The sequence below is a fragment of the Bubalus kerabau genome, chromosome 3, assembly GCF_029407905.1.
Source record: "Bubalus kerabau isolate K-KA32 ecotype Philippines breed swamp buffalo chromosome 3, PCC_UOA_SB_1v2, whole genome shotgun sequence".
In the NCBI taxonomy this organism is placed as follows: Eukaryota; Metazoa; Chordata; class Mammalia; order Artiodactyla; family Bovidae; genus Bubalus; species Bubalus kerabau.
Genome location: NC_073626.1, coordinates 77,560,285 through 77,585,902, shown reverse-complemented (window position 1 = coordinate 77,585,902; position 25,618 = coordinate 77,560,285). Strand labels below are relative to the sequence as shown.

At 39.0% G+C, this 25,618-nt stretch overlaps 1 protein-coding gene, 1 long non-coding RNA gene and 1 other non-coding gene across 7 annotated transcripts in view; 1 reads left to right on the top strand and 2 right to left on the bottom strand.

Moving 5' to 3' along the window:
• Positions 1-5,525, top strand: part of PDK1 (pyruvate dehydrogenase kinase 1) — a 50,127-nt gene extending 44,602 nt beyond the window's left edge. For both annotated transcript variants that reach the window (XM_055572221.1, XM_055572220.1), the window contains 2 exons: positions 172-285; positions 2,844-5,525. In XM_055572221.1, the coding sequence (XP_055428196.1) occupies positions 172-285; positions 2,844-2,984 (255 nt within the window). In that variant the 3' untranslated portion in view covers positions 2,985-5,525. The remainder of the gene's footprint in view (positions 1-171; positions 286-2,843) is intronic.
• The window catches only part of LOC129646290 (uncharacterized), a 40,154-nt gene that overhangs the window by 4,593 nt on the left and 9,943 nt on the right, over positions 1-25,618 (bottom strand). For 2 of the 4 annotated variants that reach the window (XR_008711831.1, XR_008711829.1), the window contains exon 1: positions 19,051-19,181. The exons of 1 other annotated variant lie outside the window; for it this stretch is intronic. This is a non-coding gene — a long non-coding RNA (uncharacterized LOC129646290). Of the gene's footprint in view, positions 1-1,002; positions 1,163-19,050; positions 19,182-25,618 lie in introns of those variants that run through there. One more of the 4 variants, XR_008711830.1, reaches the window with a different exon arrangement.
• On the bottom strand, positions 21,253-21,325 carry TRNAG-CCC (transfer RNA glycine (anticodon CCC)). The gene has a single exon. It is a non-coding gene; the product is annotated as a tRNA-Gly (tRNA).

Below are 25,618 nucleotides of genomic sequence, written 5' to 3'. Positions count from 1 at the left end.
CTAATACAGTGCTCAGCTAGGCTGCAGCTTGATCACTCACTACTTAAGTATTAACGGATCTTTTAGATGCAGACTCTGATAGCCCTGGGATACTCTAGTAACATTTATTTTAATTAGAGAAGTATTTCAGTGTGTGGCTTTCTGAATAAAATTTCATTTTTTCTCAAACAGGCTGGTTTTGGTTATGGATTGCCCATATCACGCCTTTATGCGCAGTATTTCCAAGGAGATCTAAAGCTCTATTCCCTAGAGGGCTATGGGACAGATGCAGTCATTTACATTAAGGTAAAGACCATAGTCTTCTGGACTTAATGGTACTTCTGGGACTTTTTGATTGTAAGATACCAGTATTTAACTGTAATGAGACTTTCTTCTACCTCATGCTATTAAAATACAAACATCTGTGTTTTCTCTTTTTTTTTTTAACAAGGATCTCATCTGTTTTGACAAATGATCTCTTTGTGGGAAAGAAATGCTCTTACCCATAGTGATCAGGACTGTGATTGTTAGTAGAAGAAAAATTGGGTTAAAGTGGGCAGTCAAAAAGTTATGTTAAAATTAAATTTGTAGTTTAAGATACATGAATAGACGTTGATTGACCAGTCTTTGATATATTTGCTAAGGCCTTTCATTTGCATATGGGTCTTCAGATTGAAGTTTTAATTGTCTTTCTTACAGAAGCTTATAGTACATTGTTTTGGTTTCTTTAATCAAAGAAACAGCCAAGTGCATAATCATTACTGATTTTTATGCAGTTCTTACAGTTGTCTTCTCTTTTTTGACAGCAGTTTTTATATAACTTTCCTTCACGAGTCTTTATGAAACGTCATCTTAGTTTTCAGAGAACCTTCCCCCCACACCACCCCTACATTTTTGTATGCTTTGTTAAAAGCAATATTTAGATTAAATTACAGGGACAGATTTAAATATACTGACAAATTTAGGAACAATTACAGGTGACCCTTGGTAGGCATATAGCTCACCTGGTTGAAGCAGACTTACCTGGGATGTTCCATGTGTTTATCTGGCACATCAGTGTATATTACAGGGATAGAAGGCCCTCAGCCGCACCAGTGTGCTGGATTGGTTCAGCCGCAGGCTGGTGGAGGTACCTCTGTTTTTAGCGCCTCTAGTTACTCTTATTCTGGCCACTAGATGGCACCTATTTGATAGGAAATGCTGAAGACTACATTAGAAAAAGTAAATTTGTCTGAAAATGTTGTTCTTTGAAGATGAAAGTTTTCTTTCTTAACCATCTCAGTTGTGAGGAACTTAAAAATATTGCCTTCATGTTGCCCTTTTTATCATCAAATATAATGTTTTTATTTGTTTTGTTATAGATCAAGGGGTTATGGCAGTTCTGGCATAAAAAAAAAATAAGTATAGGTGAAAGATTTTTAGCTCCATTTTGGAAAAAAATAGAATACAGGAGGTCTTACAGAATAATTAAAAATATTCTGTGTAATATTTTTATTATCTCCTCAGGTAAGAAAGGAGGATCTTGAGGCTGCGGGTGTATGGGGTTTGCCCGCAGCTGATTAGTTAATGTGACTGAACTTGGGAAAAGATCTTTGACCTATTACTCCTTAATTATGCATTTTATGAGAAACAATAGGATATGCCAGTGAATGATTTGTATTAGTTCAGTGTGTTACAATTTTTTAGCTTAAAATTACACTTTTCTTGTAGTGATGAAATATTTTAAAATCCTCTGAATCAAAGTGTTTGCTTTCTTTCCTAAATGAAACATTTGTACAACTGACATAAATTTGATATTTTTATTTACGAAACAACCCCCCCAACACACAGAATTAAATATTAAATTAAAATATCCTTCCTTACCATTATTGGAATTAAACTTCTAGTTTAATATTTTCTGCATCTTAGGGAATACCTTTTGCTTAAAGTTGAAATCTTAACAACATATTCTAATTTGAAGATAATGAGGAACATAGTTTATCTCAGTGATACACAGGAAGCCGAAATAGAACAGTGACTTAATGGCAATAATGTTGGAAACATGAAATTACAGTCTGCCCTCTATATCCCCAAGTTCTGCATCCATAGATCCAAGATTAATCAAAAATATTTGAAGAAAGAAAATACCAGAACGTTGGAAAAAGCAAAACTTGCTTTTCTTGCACATCAGTAACTATTTACATATTTATTGTATTTGTATAGCATTTACATTGTATTAGCTATTGTAGTTAATCTCGAGGTGATTTAAAGTCTGCAGGAGGAGGTGTGTAGATGATATGCAGATGCTGCAGCGTTTTATATACGGGACTTCAGCATCGGCAGATTTTGGTATCCAGGGGGTTGGGAGTGATGCCAAGGGTCAGCTGTGCATGATGTGGAAAACACATATGCTATAACTAAAATTGGTGACTTTAATGGTAGGAAAAGACACAGGCTCAAGCCCAGATTTCATTAAGTGCTTTTACATTACATATATTAAGGTACCTGTGTGAATTTTTGTGCTTTTACACTGAACTGACTTTTTTAACTTCTGTTGAAAATGAACTTCTGTTGATCAGATTTTATAAGAATGTCTATGACACTGTGTAAAACTCAAAACCAGCAACTTCTAGGCTGGTTAGAGAATACTGCATGCAATAAACTCAACATGCACGCTAAGCAGTTGCCATAAGCTTTTAGTAAGTAACACGTTTCAGATGTGTGCTCTAGTTTAAAATGTATGTAGATAGTTTTATGATTGATAAAATACAAATCCAATATAGAGTATGGTTTAATTTGTAGTAAAACTTTTTGCCATTGTAGATTTTTCTCAAATAATGGATTCCCCAAAAAGTGCCTGACTTAGTTCCTGCTTTTCCTGCCAGGCTCTGTCAACAGAATCGATAGAAAGACTCCCGGTGTATAACAAAGCGGCCTGGAAGCATTACAACACCAACCACGAGGCTGACGACTGGTGTGTCCCCAGCAGAGAGCCAAAAGACATGACGACATTCCGCAGTGCCTAGACGCGCTGGGACCCCTGGGAAAATCCGGATGTGGCTTTTTATTAAATTTGGAAGGGGTGGTATCAGAACTACGTTATACCAAATACTTCATGCGTCGTGTTCGCAGTTAACTATTTGGATAGGTAGCATAGGTGGAAGATTAATTTCATTTACACTTGTTGAATCTCGTAAAGGACGAAATTGTACCTATTTTACACCTATATTTTCACAGTTAATTGAACATATTTTTAAGCAACAGTAGTTTTGGTCAACCTTCTTTACGATAGACTTCAGAAGCGTGAAAGTCTGCATTTCCACAGGAAGCTGTGTGGTTGTTTTTTAAAAAATACTTTTATGTCTGCTAGAAACAGTTCCTTAATACTGAGTAGCTGGTTAGCCATCCTTCTGTTTTAGAGGAGTTCTGCCAGATTTTATTTAGTAACAACAAATGCGATACGAATGGTCCTCAGACTGCGATTAAGGCAGCAAACAGGCACCCTGTAAGTGTACAGCCAGCCACCTTTCAGCACCTACATGCATTGTCTTCACTCTGAAGTTAATTCATCATTTTTTAATTTTATTGCAAAGGATTGTAATGACTAGTTTCCTACGGAGTTAAGCCAAGATCATGGGCAGCCTACTTTGAATGTGCTTATATGATTAATGCAGTGGGAAATTTTTGTACTAAAAACGACCAGCTGCTAAAATTCTAGATTGAATTTAAGAAATTGAGGGCAGAACATTGAGTCCTAGAAACTATACTAATGATTGTTGAGATTAACTGGGGGAGCTTTTGAGGTTTTTCTGGGTCTTACTCTAGACACACAGAATCAGACTGTAGCTGTAGCCCAGAAATCTCAATTTTTACAACACTTCCTAGATGAGTCTGATGCCTTGCCTACTTGAAAATCACACTTTTAAAGTGAGTAATGAAGATACCACATTTGCTAAAGCAACAGATCTTTAGGTTTTGGTTTTCATCTATGGAAAGGGTCAGACTTCTGGACTCTAAGAGACACAAAATGTTGCAATTAGAAGCATAATTAGAAGCAGGAGACAGGTTGACAACAGGAGGAGAATCACGGAACCAAAGGATTAAAACCATAAATGCACAAGTGTTGACGAAAAACATGTTATAAAACTTATCTATCTATACTTCCTCAGGATATCTATACTTCCTCAGGAAAGAAAGTCACCTTGGGCTTATCACAAAAATCATTTGCATTCATATGGTAATTTGTAATATACAAATTTTTGGTATATCTGGTATATAATGATAACTCTGTCAGGCTTAAGAAATACCAAACAGGTGGTATCATCTTCGTTTTGAGACTCAGAGTATGGCTCAAAGCTGCCCCGATGGAGTCAGGTCTCAAGCAATATCTGCCAATCACTGTCAGCCACCTAGCCGAGGAGACCAGGATGCCGCCAGTCTTAAGTTGTTAGTCTTCCCTCATCTTTTAAGCTGACAGGGAAATACATTGAGAATAAATTTTAAAGTAAGATTTTAAATGTTTAGAGAACAGCTATAATACTTAAATGGGGAAATTTACCTGGAAAATACAAGTTGAGACACCTCATTCTCCAAAGGGTTATGTAAGCTTAATAATTCTACACAAATTTGTAAATGGGAAGGGACGTTAAAGGGCTGTTAGCCCTGGACCCTCAGGTAAGAAGGAAGATCTTGAGGCTGTGGGTGTATGGGGTTTGCTCGGGGCTGATTAGCTAATGTGACCTATTACTCCTTAATTATGCATTTTATGAGGAACAATAGGATATGCCAGTGGATATTAGTTCAATGTGTTACAATTTTTTAGCTTAAAATTACACTTTTCTTGTAGTGATGAAATATTTTAAAATCCTCTGAATCAAAGTGTTTGCTTTCTTTCCTAAATGAAACATTTGTACAACTGACATAAATTTGATATTTTTATTTACGAAACAACCCCCCCAACATACACAAAGTGAAAATTTCTCTCTTTAAGAGGTAAGAAGTGGTGTTTTCAAAGGAGAAGTGAAATCTTTTCCTTTTTAGCTTCTTTTAAAGGTATAATGGTTTTTTACTTTGTTACTGTGGTTAAGGGACAGAAAATTACATACAAAAGTATTTGGGGAGGGGGGTGCTTTCTCCTAGTTGGTTTTAAATTACTGTGCTAGTTTTTTAGAGTCTTACACTCTCTTTCCCACCAGCATTTAATATGATGCTATGTAGATTTTTAAAATATACCAAAGGGTAAGAAGTGATACTAAGTGATTTTTGTAACCTGGGCATTTAATGAGTGTGCAAACATTTTTTAGGAAGAATCACAAAAAAAAATTCTGCCCTATAATTAAAATATTAGCTGGCTTTAGATGTCTTCATAGTTAATCACTTTCTTGCACTGTGAAGTTTTTACCTGAAGATGTTGAAGTGGCAGTCTACCCTATTTTTTTTAATAAAATGTTTTGTGTATGGTAATAAATTGAAAACATGGAGCAACTCTTATCCTGAAAATAAAGTGACCCAATTTAGGTTTTTAAAAATATAATTGTTTTAAAAATAAAGGTCTCTCCTCATCAAGAGTCAGCATTTTGTAAATATACAAGAAGTCGCAGGTAGGTGTCTCATACTGCCCCTCACTACGCTTGGTAGAGAAAGTGTTTTGAACTGAGATTTCCAAATTCTGATGGCAAGAGCAAGTGGTAGAGTTTGTATGGTTTGAGTTATGCTAGATTTCCATTATCCACACATCTGCAGATGACTAACTTACTACATAAACGAACATCTTCTGCCATGTGATTTTTTAAGAGGTTATGTGAGTGTACACTTTGAATAAGTTTTCACAGCATAAGTATACAGGAAAAGGCTTAATTTAACCAGCATTGCCCTCTGTTTGTACCAGCTGTATGTGAGTCAAAATTAAACTCCTTTAATCCAAGATAGGTCCCTGTCCCGTTCCTGATTGATGGGATGAGACCATCAATCTTCCCTTCATTGTTGAAACCAACAAGTTCCATAATAGAACTGTGTAAGTAAAGACCAGGGAGAAGACTTCTAGTGTTATGGGCCCTTTGTGGCCTTGTGAGCAGCCAATTGGAGAGGAAGCCAAAAAACAAGTCAACCAACTTCAACTTGTACCTTCAATTACTGTGCCGTAACTGTGAAGTTCTAACAGATGAGTAATGAGAGTTGTGTTAGGCTGGTTTGCCCACAGCTTTTCTTGAAGAAACTTTTTTTTTCAGCATACTGTATGTGATTAATTTCTGGCCCCCAAGTGAATTTTCTTATAGCTAAACCCAGTGCACTTGAAAAAATGTGGTGTGAAGAACTTTATATATATCAGAAAAGAACACACCACTGGTTTGGTTGGTCCTGGCATTCTTAAACTACTGCACCTTTTGTTCTACTTTTTTGTTGTTCTACATTTGGAGAGAATTAGGCATATCATACCACACACGCTGCACATTCCTTCAGCAGTCATTAACCATAGGCTTCTAACAGGAAGAGACAAGAATGCCAGTTTTTGAAAATTGTGTAACATGAGATTTAGTCTGTATTCATATATGCATGTGCTTGTCAAATAGTAAATAATATATTATCATCATTATTATTACTATTAACACTTTTCCTCACTGGTGCCAATATTATAATTAGTCCAACTATATTACGTTCAGAACAGAGGTTCCATTTTAGTGGAGTTTGGAATGTGTTTCTAAGTCCTTTCATCCTGGGGCAAGATTGCCAGTTTTTGCTGCAAAACTTGTCTTGGAAAAGCTGTTATTTATACTGAGGAATAGTGGCAGCTATGTTTTACTTTGTTAGGAGATTTTTAAGCAAAACTATACAATTATACAATGTTCATCGCAGTAAGGTCAACCAGAGAACTTGCATCTGAATGTCACATTCACTCAGTTAATCTTCTGCACGTCTGTGAGTCAGCACAAATCAAGACAGTGTGCGGCAGTTCTCACAGAACATTGTCAGCACTTCTAAACTATGAAATTCCTATACCACAGAAAGTTTCAGGCCAGTATCACCGATGAACATAGACACAAAAAGAATCAAAATACTAGCCAATAAAAGCCAACAATGTGTTCAAAGGGTCATACACCATGATCACGTGGGCTTTATCCCAAGGGGGCAGGAATTCTTCAATACCCACAAATGAATCAGTATGATACACCACATCAACAAACTAGAAGAATTAAAACCATATGATCATCTCAGTAGATGCAGGAAAATTTCCCAAAATTCAACACCCATCTATGATAAAACTCCAGAACATGGACATAGAGGGAACATACGTCAACATGATTAAGACCATATATGACAAACCCACAACTAACATCATTCTCAGTGGTGCGAAGCTAAAAGCATATCCTCTGAGATCAGGAACAAGGCAAGAAGGTCTGCTGTTGCCACTTTTATTCAACATAGTTTTGGAAGTCCTAGCCACAGAAATTAGGAAAAGAAAGAAAGGGACTCCAAAGTGGAAAAGAAGTAAAACTCAATTTTCATAGATGATGTGATGGTATACATAGAAAATTCTAAAGATGCTACCAGGAAGCTATTAGAGCTCATCAATGAATCTGTTTGATAAAGCCAACTCTCTAGCTGTGGAGTGGCAAATTAAATTCTGGAGGAAAAGTTCCCTTTCATCTCAAAAGGGACCCTCAGTGACCAACAAAATAACCAGTAGGAACAATCATTAGATTGGTGATGGTTCATTTTCTGTGGTGCACAGCTGACCTTGATTATTGTTATTGGGTCCCAGTATGTCTTCACAAGGACTTAGTTAACCAATGGGAAGGTAGAGCTAAGTCCTTGTAAGCAATGCCTGTCAAACTTTAATGAATCACCTGGAAATCTTGGTAAAACAGATTCTCATTCAGCAGGTCTGCAATGAAGTCTGAGATTCTACATTTCTGACAAGCTTCTAGGTGATACTGATGCGGCTGATCCATAGACCACACTTTGAATAGCAAGAGTTTTAAAGCCTGTGGGATAAACTGCTCAGCATCGAAAGGACCAACTGGAGAGGTTAAACTGGTTAAGTATGAGTAGGGAGTCAGATATAGGTAGTAATTTGATTCTTAGAGTGTTAAGGGGTAGGAGTGACCCATTCTTGATATCTGGAGTACTTAGTGGGGTATACCCATGAGCTTGAAGTCCTATTTCTATTTGTTAACTTATTTTTGGTGAAATCTCAGTTTTAAGGATCTTACCCAGTGGAACATGTAAGTAATAAAAGTCCCAGTTAATGCAAGAAGTGATACGCGTGTGTAATGTTTATCTTCATATCCACTTCATAGGAGGATCATGGGAGATAACAGCAAATAAAAGCAGCTCCCCTAACATCCCATTATCTTCTGGTGGTGGGAAGCATGGACCCAATCCTGGAAGCTGTGGCACTTTTCAGCAATGATGGGGCAAAGAGAACTTGGGATGGCCCCTTAAGCAAGGTTCACGGGATACTTTCTCTGGTGATCCTAGATGGTGAACCAGTCTCCAGGATGTGTGTCCTGGAATAACACATCAAAGTCAGCTAGTAATAACCTCATATCAGTGACTGGAGCACTTCGTTAGTGTTTTGCAATAATGCAGCAGATGATTGCAATGATTTAGCATAATACATGACTATCCTGTAAATAGGTAACTGCTAAGGGTATAGTAAAGGAAATTTTGTTTATAATTTGGTTGGAAAACTGATGCCCTTGTCACTATTAATGGAAAAAGATACTAAAATCAATATCTGGGAAATTCCTACTGAGATTTTGGTTGTGATAAATTTGTAGATCAATATGGGGAAATTTTATATCTTAACACTTTCAGTCTATGAACATAATATATCTCAATTTATTTAGATTGATTTTGGTTCCTTTCAGTGTTTCGTAGTTTTCAGCATACAGATTCTGAACATATTAGAATTAAACATAAGTATTTGATTTTTGGAGCTATTATCAGTTCATTTCAGTCACTCAGTCGTGTCCGACTCTTTGTGACCCCATGAATTGCAGCACACCAGGCCTCCCTGTCTATCACCAACTCCTGGAGTCTACTCAAACTCGTGTCCACCGAGTCGGTGATGCCATCCAGCCATCTCATCCTCTGTTGTCCCCTTCTCCTCCTGCCTCCAATCCCTCCCAGCATCAGAGTCTTTTCCAATGAGTCAACTCTTCGCATGAGGTGGCCAAAGTATTGGAATTTCAGCTTTAGCATCAGTCCTTCCAATGAACACCCAGGGCTGATTTCCTTTAGAATGGACTGGTTGGATCTCCTTGCTGTCCAAGGGACTCTGAAGAGTCTTCTCCAACACCACAGTTCAAAAGCATCAATTCTTCGGTGCTCAGCTTTCTTCACAGTCCAACTCTCACATCCATACATGACCACTGGGAAAACCATAGCCTTGACTAGACAGACATTTGTTGGCAAAGTAATGTCTCTGCTTTTGAATATGCTATCTAGGTTGGTCATAACTTTCCTTCCAAGGAGTAAGCGTCTTTTAATTTCATGGCTGCAATCACCATCTGCAGTGATTTTGGATCCCCCCAAAATAAAGTCTGACACTGTTTCCACTGTTTCCCCATCTATTTCCCATGAAGTGGTGGGACCAGATGCCATGATCTTAGTTTTCTGAATGTTGAGCCTTAAGCCAACTTTTTCATTCTCCTCTTTCATCAAGAGGCTCTTCAGTTCCTCTTCACTTTCTGCCATAAGAGTAGTGTCATCTGCATATCTGAGGTTATTGATACTTCTCCTGGCAATCTTGATTTCCAGCTTGTGCTTCTTCCAGCCCAGCATTTCTCATGATGTACTCTGCATAGAAGTTAAATAAGCAGGTGACAATATACAGCCTTGACGTACTCCTTTTCCTATTTGGAACCAGTCTGTTGTTCCATGTCCAATTCTAACTGTTGCTTCCTGACCTGCATATAGGTTTCTCAAGAGGCAGGTCAGGTGGTCTGGTATTCCCATCTCTAAATATCCTTTAAAAATCTTTTTTTTCCAGTTGTTCATTGCTCATACATTTCACCCGCCAAATCTCAAGTATGTCCCCTCAAAACAAATCGTGGCTTCTGGGGTTTTACTGAGGACTAGACATAGCAGAATAAGATAGTTCCATCTGTGTTGACTTGGTCCTTGATGTGGTTCATAATTGAGTAAATGTCCAATCTAATGTTGGGCTGCCATGAACTTGACCATGCCTTTCTTTCTGGCACTCTCCACCTAGACTACCAGTTGTTTACTTCACTTGGGAGGAATCAACAGTATCATTTTGCTGTCTCACCCCAGGGCTGTTTGAATTTTCTTGTCTTGTGCCACAATTTGGTGTGATCAGACTACTTTTCTAGTTCTGCTTTAACTGAGAATCTGGAGGTTTATCTTGATTATGTCCTCATCCAAACATCATTTGGGGCACTCATCTCTGATACCCTCTGCCACTCATCTCCAAAATGACAGACAGGAGATGACACTATTAAGCAATTATAAGAGGTTCAAGATCAGCCCAGACCCTCTGAGCCAGATTATACTCTGTGTGAGCATAAAATTCTGTTATTATAGATATAAAACCACTTAGGGGAGGAAGCATCAAGATGGTGCAATGGGAAGACCTAGAGCTCACCTACCCCCATAAACCCATCAAAGATACACCTCCATGTAGAACAATTCTCTCATAAAACCAATTGAAAACCGGCAAAAGACCACTTACACAACCAAAGCTGAAAAAAGTTATTCGTGTAACTGGATAGGACCAAAAAATAAAAGGCATCAGGTTGGGATCCGCACCCGTGGAAGGGATCTGTGAAGCAGGGAAGGTCCACATGGGCAGGCTCTCGCCCTGGGGAGCCCCCTTGCCTGCTGGGAGGTCCGTGAGTCAGAGAAGCTGGAGTGGCCCGGACTCTGCTTGCAAGGCATGTGTACATGTTGCCTTGCTAGCAATCAGAGTGGAGAGAGACCAGTGCTGACAGCTGCCACCTCACCACCCTTCTCAGTCCCAAAGGCGTGTGGAGCAGGGCAGCTAGAATGTAGAGCAGGTAGACATTATCCTCCAGCATAGACGCCCTGGGATAGGACTCTGTCTAGTTGTGTGGAGACGGCCTAGAGGGCCTGGGGTGGGGTTCAGGCTGAACCTCAGAGCCCCATGTCAGCACAGGCAGAGGGGGACAGGTCTAGCTTAGGAGCCCACTGTCAGCGCATGTGGTGGGGGATTTTGTCAGCCCACACACAGGGCAGTGCCATGCATGTCTTGGGGCAGACAGTCCCTGGAGAGGAATACATAGTGGTTTGTTTCCCAGTGGGAACTCTCCAGGGCCACCCACCCCACACTGTAACTTGAAGCCAGATCTGGGGTGGACAGGTCTTGGGAGAGGCCTGTGTGCAGGCAGCTTAAGTCCCAAGTGGTAGCACAATCACCTCCATTCCTGCAGCCACAGCAGCTGGGCCCTAGCACCAGCCCCCTCCATGCCATAGCTGACAGGTTTTCAGCTTTTCTCTGTTGAGTATCATATTGGCTATGTGTCTGAGGCCATATGACACCAAAGGAAACCATCAACAAAAAGACAACCTATGTAATGGGAAAGAATACTTGCAAATGATGCAACCAACAAGTGGTTAATATCCAAATAGCTCAAATGATTCAATATCAAAAAACCCAACCTATTCACAAAATGAGCAGAAGACCCAAACAGCCATTTCTCCAAAGAAGACATACAGATAGCCAACAGGCACGTGAAAAGACACTTGACATCACAAATTATTAGCAAAATGGAAGTCGAATCCACAATGATGCATCACATAACACTGACCTGAATGGCTATCAAAAAATCTACAAATAATTAGATGCTGGAGAGGGTACGTGGAAAAGGAGCCCTTGTACATTGTTGGTTGGAATGTAAATCAGTGCAGCCATTGTGGAAAACAGCATGGAGGTTCCTTCAAAAACTAAAAATAGAGCTACCATATTATCTAGCAATCCCAATCCCAGGCACACATCCAGAGAAAACTCTAATTCTCTAGTTTGAAAAGATACATGCACCCCAATGTTCATAGCAGCACTATTTACAATATCCAAGATATGAAAAAAACCCAAGTACCCTTCGACAGATGATTGGTTTAAGATGTGGTATACATGCAATGGAATATCACTCAGCCATAAGAAAGAATGAAGTAATGCTATTTGCTGCAACATGAATGGACCTAGACATTATCATACTAAGGGAAGAAAGTCAGAGAAAAACAAATATTATAACACATGTAGAATATAAAAATAATACTTTTTAATTTTTAAAATTATTTTAATTAAAGGCTAATTGCTTTACAATATTGTGGTAATTTTTGCCATACATCAACATGAATCTGATGAATCTATATACAAAACCCAAAGAAACTAGGAACTAAACTTACAGTTACTGAAGGGCTAAGGGAAGTATGGATAAATTTTGAGTATGAGATTAACAGATATGATCTACTATGCATAAAATAGATAAGCAACAAGGATTTACTGTATAGCACAGGGAACTCTATTCAATATCTTGTAATAACCTATAATGGAAAATAATCTGAAAATATACATAACAAATTACTTTGTTGTATGCCTAAAACTAATATTTTCAATCAGCTATATTTTCATTAAAAATACATAAAACATTTAATTTTGTGAATATCTTCATGGGTGGCATCTCTGGTGCCCCCTCTAAGATAGGTCAATGGCTAAGTATACTTCCTGGGAAGTGATTGCCGGGAAGAAGAACGTAGGCCAATTTAACAAGTGATGGAGTATATACTCCAAATAATATTGACGTAGTATAATGACCCCCCAAAGAAATGGTGTTGTTGTGAAACCAAACTTTTGCTTGGTCTTCTGATAAAATGTGCCAAGGTCTCCTCTCTCTTAGGCTTAAAATCCATGACATCCACATGGCAAGGAGGATGTAGTAAGTCATACAGTTATACCATCTCTTGAATGGCCTTCTATAGTTTACTAAATCTCCATATTATGAGTCGTGCTTCCTCAAGTCCACTTTGCTGCTAGAAGACAGACCTGTGTGTTAGCAATTAGAAAACCTGCACTAAGAAACGTGAAGAAACAAGTTCTACACGATGTCCCATATGCTGCTGTGAATCATGGCAAGTGTGTCTGCCTTTCAGAGGGCATCATGGTTGCAAGGAGCATGTTTGTGAAATGGCATTGGTGTTCATGTGACAGGAAAGTCAATTTCCTAGATTTTAGTGCTCAGAGGTGGCAGAACACGGTGGTGATTTTTCCCTCTTTCCCTTTATTGCTGTCATTTTTACTTTTTTTTCTTGAGATGAAAGTCATGTAACCTAAAACTAACCATTTTAAAGTAATTCAGTGGCATCCAGTACAGCTGTACAAACTCACTTCTCTCTAGTTCCAAAACATTTTCATCACCCTTAAGGAAGCCTTGCACTATTAAGCAGTGGTGGTTTCTTTCTCATGTCAGTTTTGTAGTAAGATTTGGGAAATTATTCCTGGGAGCTTATCCTAGAGTCATTTTCAGCAGTGGTAAATCACATAAGATTGAAAGTATACAAGGGTAATCCTATAGAACAGTTTGTGTCTAGTTTTGTTTGTTTTATCCCCCAGAGGAACGTTTTAAACCAGCCAAAGACTAAACCAATATGCTTACATTTTGGATCCAATTTAAATTCAAAATCCAACATAGTGCATTTTTTTTTTAATTTTGTGTGTTTGGAAATACAATCAAACAATTGTGAAAGTGTAATTGTGAAGAAAGCTAAGCGCTGAAGAATTGATGCTTTTGAACTGTGGTGTTGGAGAAGACTCTTGAGAGTCCCTTGGACTGCAAGGAGATCCAACCAGTCCATTCTAGAGGAGATCAGTCCTGGGTGTTCTTTGGAGGGAATGATGCTGAAGCTGAAACTCCAGTACTTTGGCCACCTCATGCGAAGAGTTGACTCATTGGAAAAGACCCTGATGCTGGGAGGGATGGGGGGCAGGAGGAGAAGGGGACGACAGAGGATGAGATGGCTGGATGGCATCACCGATTGATGGACATGAGTTTGAATAAAGTCTGGGAGTTGGTGATTGACAGGGAGGCCTGGCGTGCTGCAATACATGGGGTCGCAAAGAGTCGGACACAACTGAGCGACTGAACTGAACTGAATTGGGTAAGTTATGTTTATAGATCTTTCTCAAATCCCTGCTGTTCATACTTTTCTCCAAGATGTAGTTTGACCCAGTCAAGAATGATGGCTTCAACACACCCCTGGTTATCTTGGCATTCCTGGGTTTGCCTCAAACAAACATGAGATGCAGAGTTAGCCTGAGGCAAGCCAGCTCTCACTGCGTTGGCAGTGCCATCACTGTGGCCAGTCTGCCCCACGGTACCAGGCTCTGTGTTCTTTCTGACTACTGGAATGAAGAGAAGTGCTCTTCCCCAGCAGCCAAGTGACGGTGAACCTAGGAGTATGGCACTTGGAATGAGGTTGGCCACACTCCAAGTAGAGGCTGATCCCACGTCTAGCCATAGCAGGGCCAGCCCTAAACGAGCAGGTTGGGCAGCAGTCAACTTTAAGGACCTTGCAGGCAACAGGTGAGGGATGGGGAGCAGAAAGAAGGGGATCTCCCAGAAAGAGAATAAGAATTGGCAACTGACATTTGGAATCTGCAACTTTCAGTTCAGGACAGCTTCCTCTCCAGTATGTTTCTTGGGCAATTATCTAGAAAAAATTACTTTTGAAGGGAGCTATGTTCAGTGGTAGACCATAGTTGTCCAAGTCCTATGGATGGTATGTAGTTTTCATAGTGTAAAGCAAAAATCTCAGTAATTATCTAAGAATTACTAATAGTAGCCTAGCTAATACTTGACTCACCTGAGGGTAAGATGCCTAATGCAAAAAGGTCAATTAAAAAACTCTATAATACTTAATTGCATGTTTATGAGTCACTGTATTTTTAGTCTGTCCATGTGAAACCAAATCCATATGTTTATCAAAGGCTGTTTTACCACCTCCAAACTTGTTTTTTTATTTATTTTGAATTTGTTTCTTTGCTTGTTCCATTTCCTTCTGTTTGATTAAAGTCATTGGTATTCTTTCATATTATATAATTCATCTGTATGTGAGGCACCTAGGCCTTTTGGGAAAAAATAAGAAGCTATTTGAATATGAAAGTGAAAGTGTTAATCGTGTTGGACTCTTTGTGACCCCATGGGTTGTAGCTTGCCAGGCTCCTCTGTCCATGGAATCCTCCAGGCAAGAATACTCGAGTGGGTTACCATTTCCTTCGCCAGGAGATTTTCCCAATCCAGGGATCAAACCTGTGTCTCCCACATATGTCGGCAGATTTTTTACTGTCTGAGCCACCAGGGAAGCCAGGTGAATATGATTTGCTGTTTAATGAACATGTATTTTTTGAGTGTCTGCTGTAGAGCAGGCTTAATTAAAGGCACTAGGCCTAAAAAGACAAGAAAAGCACCCTCCTCAGACTTTCCTTGGAGAAGGCAATGGCACCCCACTCCAGCACTCTTGCCTGGAAAATCCCATGGACGGAGGAGCCTGGTAGGCTGCAGTCCATGGGGTCGCTGCGGGTCGGACACGACTGAGTGACTTCACTTTTACTTTTCACTTTCATGCATTGGAGAAGCAAATGGCAACCCACTCCACTGTTCTTGCCTGGAGAATCCCAGGGACGGCGAAGCCTGGTGGGCTGCCGTCTATGGGGTCACACAGAGTCGGACACGACTGAAGTGACTTAGCAGCAGGCTTTCCTAGGTCATGGAATTATATTTCTCTTTCCCAGTATCATTGAATTGCCACTCAGTTGATTTGGTTCCTTTTTTAGTAGAACGTTTGGAGGCTCATGGATAATTGGATATTTTCATAAACCACACTAAAGTGTATACTTTTAAATTTCTATAATGAAAACAGAATATAAGTCCCAAATCATGGATTATTGTGAGTTATTATAAAAGCTGAAAATATTCTTGCCTCAGACCTATGTTTCTTCAAGTTAATAAAGGGTGCCTTTAAAAGCACCCTAAATGTACTTTTAATTTCCAATCAGCAGATAGCAGCAGTTGAATTCAAAACAAAGTTACAATAGTGTTCTGTTTAACACTATGATAAGTACACTCAAAATTTTAGAAAATGATTCTTAAGTGGAAACAACACGTTCAAACTGAAGATTCTCCTATTTGTCTCAGAAGGGGGAACACTGCAATTCTTTGATCAAGTATCTTTAATTGAACAAAGTAAAAGACTGATTTTCCCACTCCTCAATGTACTCAAACAACTGGCCTTTTCCCTATTAAGTATCATATTAAACAATCCAAGATTTTCTTTTCAATAAAGGAAATAAAATTTACATTTTTCTCTGATTAACTTTTACCAAGAGTCTTGTAATGAAGCTAATTGCATTGTAATTGCAATTTATAGAGTTACCGCTGCCAGCGTTACACTAGCCAATGCACACTATAAAATCTAGACCACACAGAAGAAGGACTCCCAAACGATTCAGAGATATAAAAAAGGAAACATTCTTGAATACTAGGTTTATAAAATGAATATAGGCATTTTCTTAAATGTTCATCATCATTGGAAGGCATGTTTATTTTGCTGTCACCCTGCTTATTTAACTTCTATGCAGAGTACATCATGAGAAACGCTGGACTGGAAGAAACACAAGCTGGAATCAAGATTGCCGGGAGAAATAGCAATAACCTCAGAAATGCAGATGACACCACCCTTATGGCAGAAAGTGAAGAGGAACTCAAAAGCCTCTTGATGAAAGTGAAAGTGGAGAGTGAAAAAGTTGGCTTAAAGCTCAACATTCAGAAAACGAAGATCATGGCATCTGGTCCCACCACTTCATGGGAAATAGATGGGGAAACAGTGGAAACAGTGTCAGACTTTATTTTGTTGGGCTCCAAAATCACTACAGATGGTGACTGCAGCCATGAAATTAAAAGGCGCTTACTCCTTGGAAGGAAAGTTATGACCAACCTAGATAGCATATTCAAAAGCAGAGACATTACTTTGCCAACAAAGGTTCGTATAGTCAAGGCTATGGTTTTTCCAGTGGTCATGTATGGATGTGAGAGTTGGACTGTGAAGAAAAGGGCTGAAGAATTGATGCTTTTGAACTGTGGTGTTGGAGAAGACTCTTGAGAGTCCCTTGGACTGCAAGGAGATCCAACCAGTCCATTCTGAAGGAGATCAGCCCTGGGATTTCTTTAGAAGGAATGATGCTAAACCTGAAACTCCAGTACTTTGGCCACCTCATGCGAAGAGTTGATTCATTGGAAAAGACTCTGATGCTGGAGGGATTGGGGGCAGGAGGAGAAGGGGACAACAGGATGAGATGGCTGGATGGCATCACTGACTCGATGGACGTGAGTCTGAGCGAACTCTGGGAGTTGGTGATGGACAGGGAGGCCTGGCGTGCTGCGATTCATGGGGTCGCAAAGAGTTGGACATGACTGAGCGACTGATCTGATCTGATGAGACCAATACAACTGTAAAAATACAAACATATATCTAGACTACTGGGGCTGCCCTGGTGGCTCAATGGTAAAGAATCCACCTACCAATGCAGGAGACACGAGTTTGATCCCTGGGTCAGGAAAATCCCCTGGAGAAGGAAATGGCAACCCACTCTAGTATTCTCGCCTGGGAAGCCCCATGGACAGAGGAGCCTACAGTCCATGTAACCAGAGGGGCTACAGTCCATGAGGTTGCAAAGAGTCAGACATGACTTCGTGACAAAACAACAACAATCTGGAGTATTATTTCAATAGCAGAAGATATTTTTATTTTCCAGACTCCATGTATGAAAGGACCTTGGGGTTTGAGTTGCATAAAAATTGAATCATTTACTTTCAATAATCTGGAAAGAGAACCAATAAAATCAGAAATTTGGGATGAAAGAAAGAAAAACAAGGCCCTCAATGTTATACTTAGCAATGGTTTAGATTCATGACTAACAAATCCATAATAGTTAAATCCTGAGTAGAAGATACTTCACACTCTGCAAATGTCTCAAATTACTAGTAAAATCTGCATATTATACGTGACTCTCTTGTTTAATGTTTTCCTCTTTCCTTTAAAAACAGCCAGAGAAAAACTACAAAATATCAAAACTCAACCAGCATGAATTAATCTACATGATTCTTTAAACATGAAATTTGTAGCCTAAAAGCCAAAAAAAGAATCTCCAGGCCCAGATTGTTCCACAGGAAAATTCTATCAGAAGTTTAAAGAAATTAATGTTTGTTTTACATAAACAAATTTATGTTTTATATACTCTTCCAGAAAATAGAAGGAAAGGGGGCACTTTCCAAATCATTTTATAAAGCCAGTATTATTCCGATACCAAAACCAGACAAAAACAGTACAAAAAGCAATCTACACACCAATTTCTCTCAAGAACTTAGATGTGGAACTTCCCTGGTAGTCCAGTGGTTGAAAGTCCACCTGCCAATACAGGGGAAACAGGTTTCACTGGTCCAGGAAGATCTTGTATGCACAGGCAGGGCAACTAAGCCCATGTGTCACAACTACTGAAGCCCAAGCACCTCAGATCCTGTGCTTAACAATAAAAGAAGACACCGTAATGAGAAGCCTGTGTACTCCAACTAGAGTGTAGCCCCTGCTTGCTGCAGCTGGAGGAAGCCCATGTGTAGCAATGAAGAAACAAAAAAGAATTTAGATGCAAAATCCTCGATAAAATATTAGCAAAGCAAATCCAACAATATGTTAAAAAAAAAAGCATATACCATTACCAAGTGGCATTTATTCCACATAGGAAGGATAGTTCAACATTAAAAAAACAAAAATCAACATAATCCGCCATATAAACAGGCTAAAGAAGAAAAATCAATGATAGGAAAAACATTTGACTAAATCCAACCTCATTCCAAATAGTCAGGGACCCATACCTTGGGGGCTGGTAGTGTTGACTCCACTCTCAGGCAACCTTTCCTGTTCTTGATACACTCCCTATTGGGCTGCACTGTGAAGGCCTGCAAGCCTTGTAGTTGCCCAGCCTCAAGACCAAAGAAAGAGCCCAGAGATGGCAACCGAGCCATCAATGATTTATTGGATAGGGGATCTCACACCCACCTCTGAAGCAAAAGGTCCTGGGACAACATCCCACTGTAGATGGCAGACAGGACATGGCGTCTTCACTAGTGGGTGTGGGGGATAAGGAAGCTATCATTTACAGGCAGAACTGACGTCAGGTTGGCTCATCAGTTACTAGGGAAATCACCAGCTAGGGCATGTCCCTAAAATCTCCTCAGATTAACAACCCTCACAACCATCCCGAGGGCAGATGTATCCCTTTAATAAACTAGCAGGTGGAGTCATTCTAGAACGATCGATAGGTGGCAGAGTGGGAGGGGAAATCATGTTCACCAGGCACTGGTCAAGCAGGGAATGTACAGAGAGCAAGAGAATAGCCATTCTGAGTGGCCTGACCGTACACTACATAAGAAAAATGTATTTCATATCCATTGACTCAGATTTCAAAAGAAATACATGAATGGAAATGGTATAAATCAAACACAGATTTATCATAATTTTCCAAGTCACGTGTTAGAAATGTGATTCTCTTCACCTAGAGAAAATAGTACTTTCTGTAAATAAATAAAGTAGTTACAAAGTTCATAATTACTCTTATGGTATACACTGTACTGGACTAAGCTAATAAGCATTGTAACATTTCTGTTCCCAAGATCCACCATTGTACATTAACATTTGAATGAACACATTCATTATATAGCCAGGATAGCAATTTCCAGATCTAGTACTAATGTACTTTCTGGCTAAAGCTGAAACTCTTAAGAGCAATTAACTAATTCATGAGTTAATATTGTTTAGACATCAGCCTTTAGAACTAAATGGGATAATGTATGTAAAATGCTTAGCACATTTCCTGCCATAGAGTCAGTACTCAATAAATGATAGCCACTAATATCAATATTATCAAGTAATGATGCCATGGGGTTTTCTACATTGAATATTACCACTTGTAAAAAAGTTTGTGTTTTTTTTTTTAACGTAAAGCATTTTCAAGCTATGGATACATTTCTCAAATCCATGGTCTTATATGATGGAAACATCTGCTTGCTTTCAAAAGCCTAATCACTACTCTATCAATCCAAAGTCAATTAAAATAGTTACTAATAATTTTTCCCTGTAGCGGACTTCAGTCATCTATATACTATATATGCATGTCACCAAAAACAAATGCCACCATCCAGCATTTTACTTAAAGATGCGTCAGTGGGTATTGGGGGAAGCTGACACCAAGACAGAGTTAGGAGGGCAAAAGGCTGATTGAGTGGTAGCCAGAACAAAATCTAGAGATGAACTGGGGAGGAAACAGCACTAGGGAGAGAGCCTCAGGCTATGACAGCGGGACTGACGGTCTTGGCTAAGAGCATAGTGGGGAGCTCAAGAGCAGAGCTTGCCCGTGAGGATCCCCACTAACGGCAGAGATGGCCAGCACCTTCTCCATGCCGAGCCAGAGACCGAGGTCTACCCTGGGCGAGTGGCCTTGGTTTGTAGGCCGGAGCAGAGTCTGAAGGCACCCACAGACAGAGCTTGTTGGCTAATTGCACTTTTTACAGCTGATGAGATTCTTACATAGTGAGGTATGGGGAAGTCATCTTGAGTTACACACAACTTGAATTTTATGCTAACATTCTGTTTGCAGCCTATCAAACATACGTTGTACATCTGCTTTAATTATTAAAGAAAAAGGTGACTGACCAGCAGAGAAGAATGCCCATGTTGAAGACAAAGATTAAATGCCTCCTTTCCTGGGACGCCCATGCTGGTTTTCGTTCAGTGATAAAACTCCCTTTATAGATGTCAAGGCCACACTGACTTGCTGTGTTTGTGCTGATCGGCTTTTGGTTTTTGTTTTTTTTAACATTTAAGAAACATACCACTGACTCCTTTGATGTTCTTTGTTTTGACAAGATATACAACTGTACTGAAAAAACATGTTTCTCCAGAGTAGTTCTTTAGACTTATCTAAGAGGCTGTCTCCTGGGCTATATCCTCGGTGTGGTTCAAATAAAACTCTTTCTTATTTCTGTTATAGATGGTTTGTTGATTATTTCTGTTGATCCAGCTAAGTGGTAAGTGTTTTCTCTAGAGGGAGACCTGAGCAGAACATTCCCATAACATCCTTAGGAGACATACTGGAGAAGACATATAGAAGTAAAACTCCTATTTGACTTTTTTTTTTTTTTGGCCTGTGCCAGGTCCCAGCTGCCAAATGCAGGATATTTAGTTGTGGCATGTGGAATCTAGCTCCCTGACCAGGTATCGAACCCGGGTCCCCTGCATTGGGAGCACAGAGTCCTAGCCACTGGACCACCAAGGAAATCCCAACTTTTTTTAATTTTTGCTGTCAAATGCCTTCCTTACTTAATTGGTTTCCCTAGAGAAAGGTAGTTTTTTCATCATGCTTCGGTGGAACACCTATCAGACAGAATTATGTAATAATTGCCTGTTTCTAATTTGGGAATATTTAGGAAAAAAATCATAAAAATAAAGGTAATTGATAGAATTTTGTCAATATTGCTTTCTTCTAATGACATATCTGTTCACAAGAATTAGTACACAACAGTGACAGGTAGAGCTATTTACACTTTTTCTTGAACATAGAATAAAATCACATCCACAAAACTATTTACTTAAAGTATTCATTTTCTGTTAGAAAAAATCCTGCTAATTTGTTTGTTGGAATTAGATCCAATATTCATGTTGTTCTGAAAAAATGTTTAATTCTGAGAACAGAAGCACAATTTGCATTGTTTAGCTACTAGAACAAAATTTAGAACTCCTCTGTTGCTATTAAAAGTAAATAATAGAACTTTCCCAAAGATAATATGCAAAAACCATCTTTAACATAATTATATAAAGACTTTTAAAATAAAAAATCCATCATGCAAAAGAATAACCTCAGTTATCAAGCAGTCATATAACATTGACTATACAATGAAAGTAAAATACAATGTCATTGGAAAAGACTCTGATTCTGGGAGGGATTGGGGGCAGGAGGAGAAGGGGACGACAGAGGATGAGATGGCTGGATGGCATCACTGACTCGATTGACGTGAGTCTGAGTGAACTCCGGGAGTTGGTGATGGACAGGGAGGCCTGGCATGCTGCAGTTCATGGGGTCGCAAAGAGTCGGACACGACCGAGCGACTGAACTAAGCTGAACTGAAGGGAGTAGGGCCCATAGTTCTTTGTGGTTAAACATCATTCTTAAATTAACAAGTACATCTCCTAAGTCTTATTTTGCTGTATGAGAATTCATCCATTTAGTCAACAAACATTTATGAAGTGCTTACAACGTAAGGGCATTGTAAGTAGACAACTATGAACAGGTGCTTTACAAAAGAGAAATGCAGGTAGCCAAATCACATACAAAAAAGTGAGCAATTTCTTTAGTAAATAAAATAGAAATTAAGACCCCATTTGAAATACTGTTGATATGTGGCCCAGATGGTAAAGAATCTGCCTGCAATGCAGGAGACCCTGGTTCGATCCCTCACTCAAGAAGATCCCCTGGAGAAGGAAATGGCAACCCACTCCAGTACTTTTTCCTGGAGAATTCCATGGACAGAGGAGCCTGGTGGGCTACAGTCCATAGGGTTGCACAGAGTTGGGCACTACTGAGCAACTAACATTGCTACTAGATTAAACACCTGTCAAAGCCAAGGATGAGAATGTGGAAAAACATGAATTTTCAGTGTATATTATGATGTACAGTATGTGTAAATTTATAAGTCACTTTTAAAACTAATTTGGCAATTCCTTGTAAATCTACCTAGATTCCAAAATTCCACTCCTACGTATACATCCTCGAGAAATTTGCACATATTTTGGAATGTTTGTAGCAGCACTTTTTGTAGCAGCAGAAACAATTGGAAATATCCCCCAAATCCAATGACAGGAAATAAATTTTGATAGTCTATTTACTCAGTGAAGTAATACCCAGCAGTGAAAATCAGTGAACTACAGCTACCCATAAGGATGAGCCTTAGAAACATAATTTTGAGTGAAAAGCAATTCCCAGGAGATTCATACTATAATGCGACCACCACTCAAAAACAAACAAGACAAAATGTATTCCTAAGGCATGTGTAAAACTATGTGTTTTCAAAAGTGAGAGGCTGATAAATGCAAAACTCAGGCAGATGGTTACATGGGCAGGATAGCAAGGGAGGAGAATGTGGGTTAATGTCAAATTTGAAGATTTTGTGCTGGATAACAAATTCATGGAGAGGCATAATATCATGCCACATAACTTACATATGTTACATATATGTTCTTTAATAACTTACAAATATTTTAAAATTATTTGGACACTTAAAAATATTTCTTTATCAAAGTATAGTTGATTTACAAGGTTGTTTTCATTTCAGGGGTACAATAAAGGACTCAGTTATGCATATAAAAATTTGGAAAAAATTTAAAGCAATGAAATAATGCTACCTCTTGGATAGCCTATTTCTATATCTAAATTGGTTTATAGCAGAACTGACAGTGAAACCCAGATTTGTCTCCCAGGCTAGTGACCTTGAGAAGCCCACTTTAAACAGATTAGAACAGAATAGTTACACTACATGTTCTCACTGAAGTGCTCTTTTTTAAATTTATTAAAATAATGATTTGTATTTATAAAAATTCAAATACTTAAGAATATTAAATGAGAATAAATTCTTCTGTGCACTTCTCAAATCACACAATTCCATTCCCCAGATATGATTGCTGTTAATACACTAATGTTTTCCATGCATATATGAACATATGTGTATTTATATATATATATATATACCAAACACATATCCTTTTAAAAATAAAAACACAAAACCTCCTTGCCTATAAATACTCTTCAATAACTTATTCTTTTATTTGACAGTGACATTTTTCATGTCATGATTTTACCCATAAATCATCCTGAATATTTTTAAAGGTTTTATGGTTTTCCTTTGTATTGGATACATTGGTTGAATTTAAACACTGACTTGACGACAGGTATGCCCCAACCAGTAACGCTGAAGAAGCTGAAGTTGAACGGTTCTATGAAGACCTACAAGACCTTTTAGAACTAACACCCAAAAAAGATGTCCTTTTCATTATAGGGGACTGGAATGCAAGAGTAGGAAGTCAAGAAACACCTGGAATAACAGGCAAATTTGGCCTTGGAGTATGGAATGAAGCAGGGCAAAGACTAATAGAGTTTTGCCAAGAAAATGCACTTGTCATAACAAACACCCTCTTCCAACAACACAAGAGAAGACTCTATACATGGACATCACCAGATGGTCAACACTGAAATCAGATTGATTATATTCTTTGCAGCCAAAGATGGAGATGCTCTATACAGTCACCAAAAACAAGACCAGGAGCTGACTGTGGCTCAGATCATGAACTCCTTATTGCCAAATTCAGACTTAAATTGAAGAAAGTAGGGAAAACCACTAGACCATTCAGGTATGACCTAAATCAAATCCCTTATGATTACACAGTGGAAGTGAGAAATAGATTTAAGGGCCTAGATCTGATAAATAGAGTGCCTGATGAACTATGGAATGAGGTTCGTGACATTGTACAGGAGACAGGGATCAAGACCATTCCCATGGAAAAGATGCAAAAAAGCAAAATGGCTGTCTGGGGAGGGCTTACAAATAGCTGTGAAAAGAAGAGAAGCGAAAAGCAAAGGAGAAAAGGAAAGATATAAACATCTGAATGCAGAGTTCCAAAGAATAGCAAGAAGAGATAAGAAAGCCTTCTTCAGCGATCAATGCAAAGAAATAGAGGAAAACAACAGAATGGGAAAGACTAGGGATCTCTTCAAGAAAATCAGAGATACCAAAGGAACATTTCATGCAAAGATGAGCTTGATAAAGGACAGAATTGGTTTGGACCTAACAGAAGCAGAAGATATTAAGAAGAGATGGCAAGAATACACAGAAGAACTATACAAAAAAGATCTTTATGACCCAGATAATCACAATGGTGTGATCACTGACCTAGAGCCAGACATCCTGGAATGTGAAGTCAAGTGGGCCTTAGAAAGCATCACTACTAACAAAGCTAGTGGAGGTGATGGAATTCCAGTTGAACTATTCCAAATCCTGAAAGATGATGCTGTGAAAGTGCTGCACTCAATATGCCAGCACATTTGGAAAACTCAGCAGTGGCCACAGGACTGGAAAAGGTCAGTTTTCATTCCAGTCCCAAAGAAAGGCAATGCCAAAGAATGCTCAAACTACCACACAATTGTACTCATCTCACACGTTAGTAAAGTAATGCTCAAAATTCTCCAAGCCAGGCTTCAGCAATATGTGAACCGTGAACTTCCTGATGTTCAAGCTGGTTTTAGAAAACGCAGAGGAACCAGAGATCAAATTGCCAATATCCGCTGGATCATAGAAAAAGCAAGAGAGTTCCAGAAAAATATCTATTTCTGCTTTATTGACTATGCCAAAGCCTTTGACTGTGTGGATCACAATAAACTGTGGACAATTCTGAAAGAGATGGGAATACCAGACCACCTGATCTGCCTCTTGAGAAATTTGTATGCAGGTCATGAAGCAACAGTTAGAACTGGACATGGAAAAACAGACTGGTTGCAAATAGGAAAAGGAGTACGTCAAGG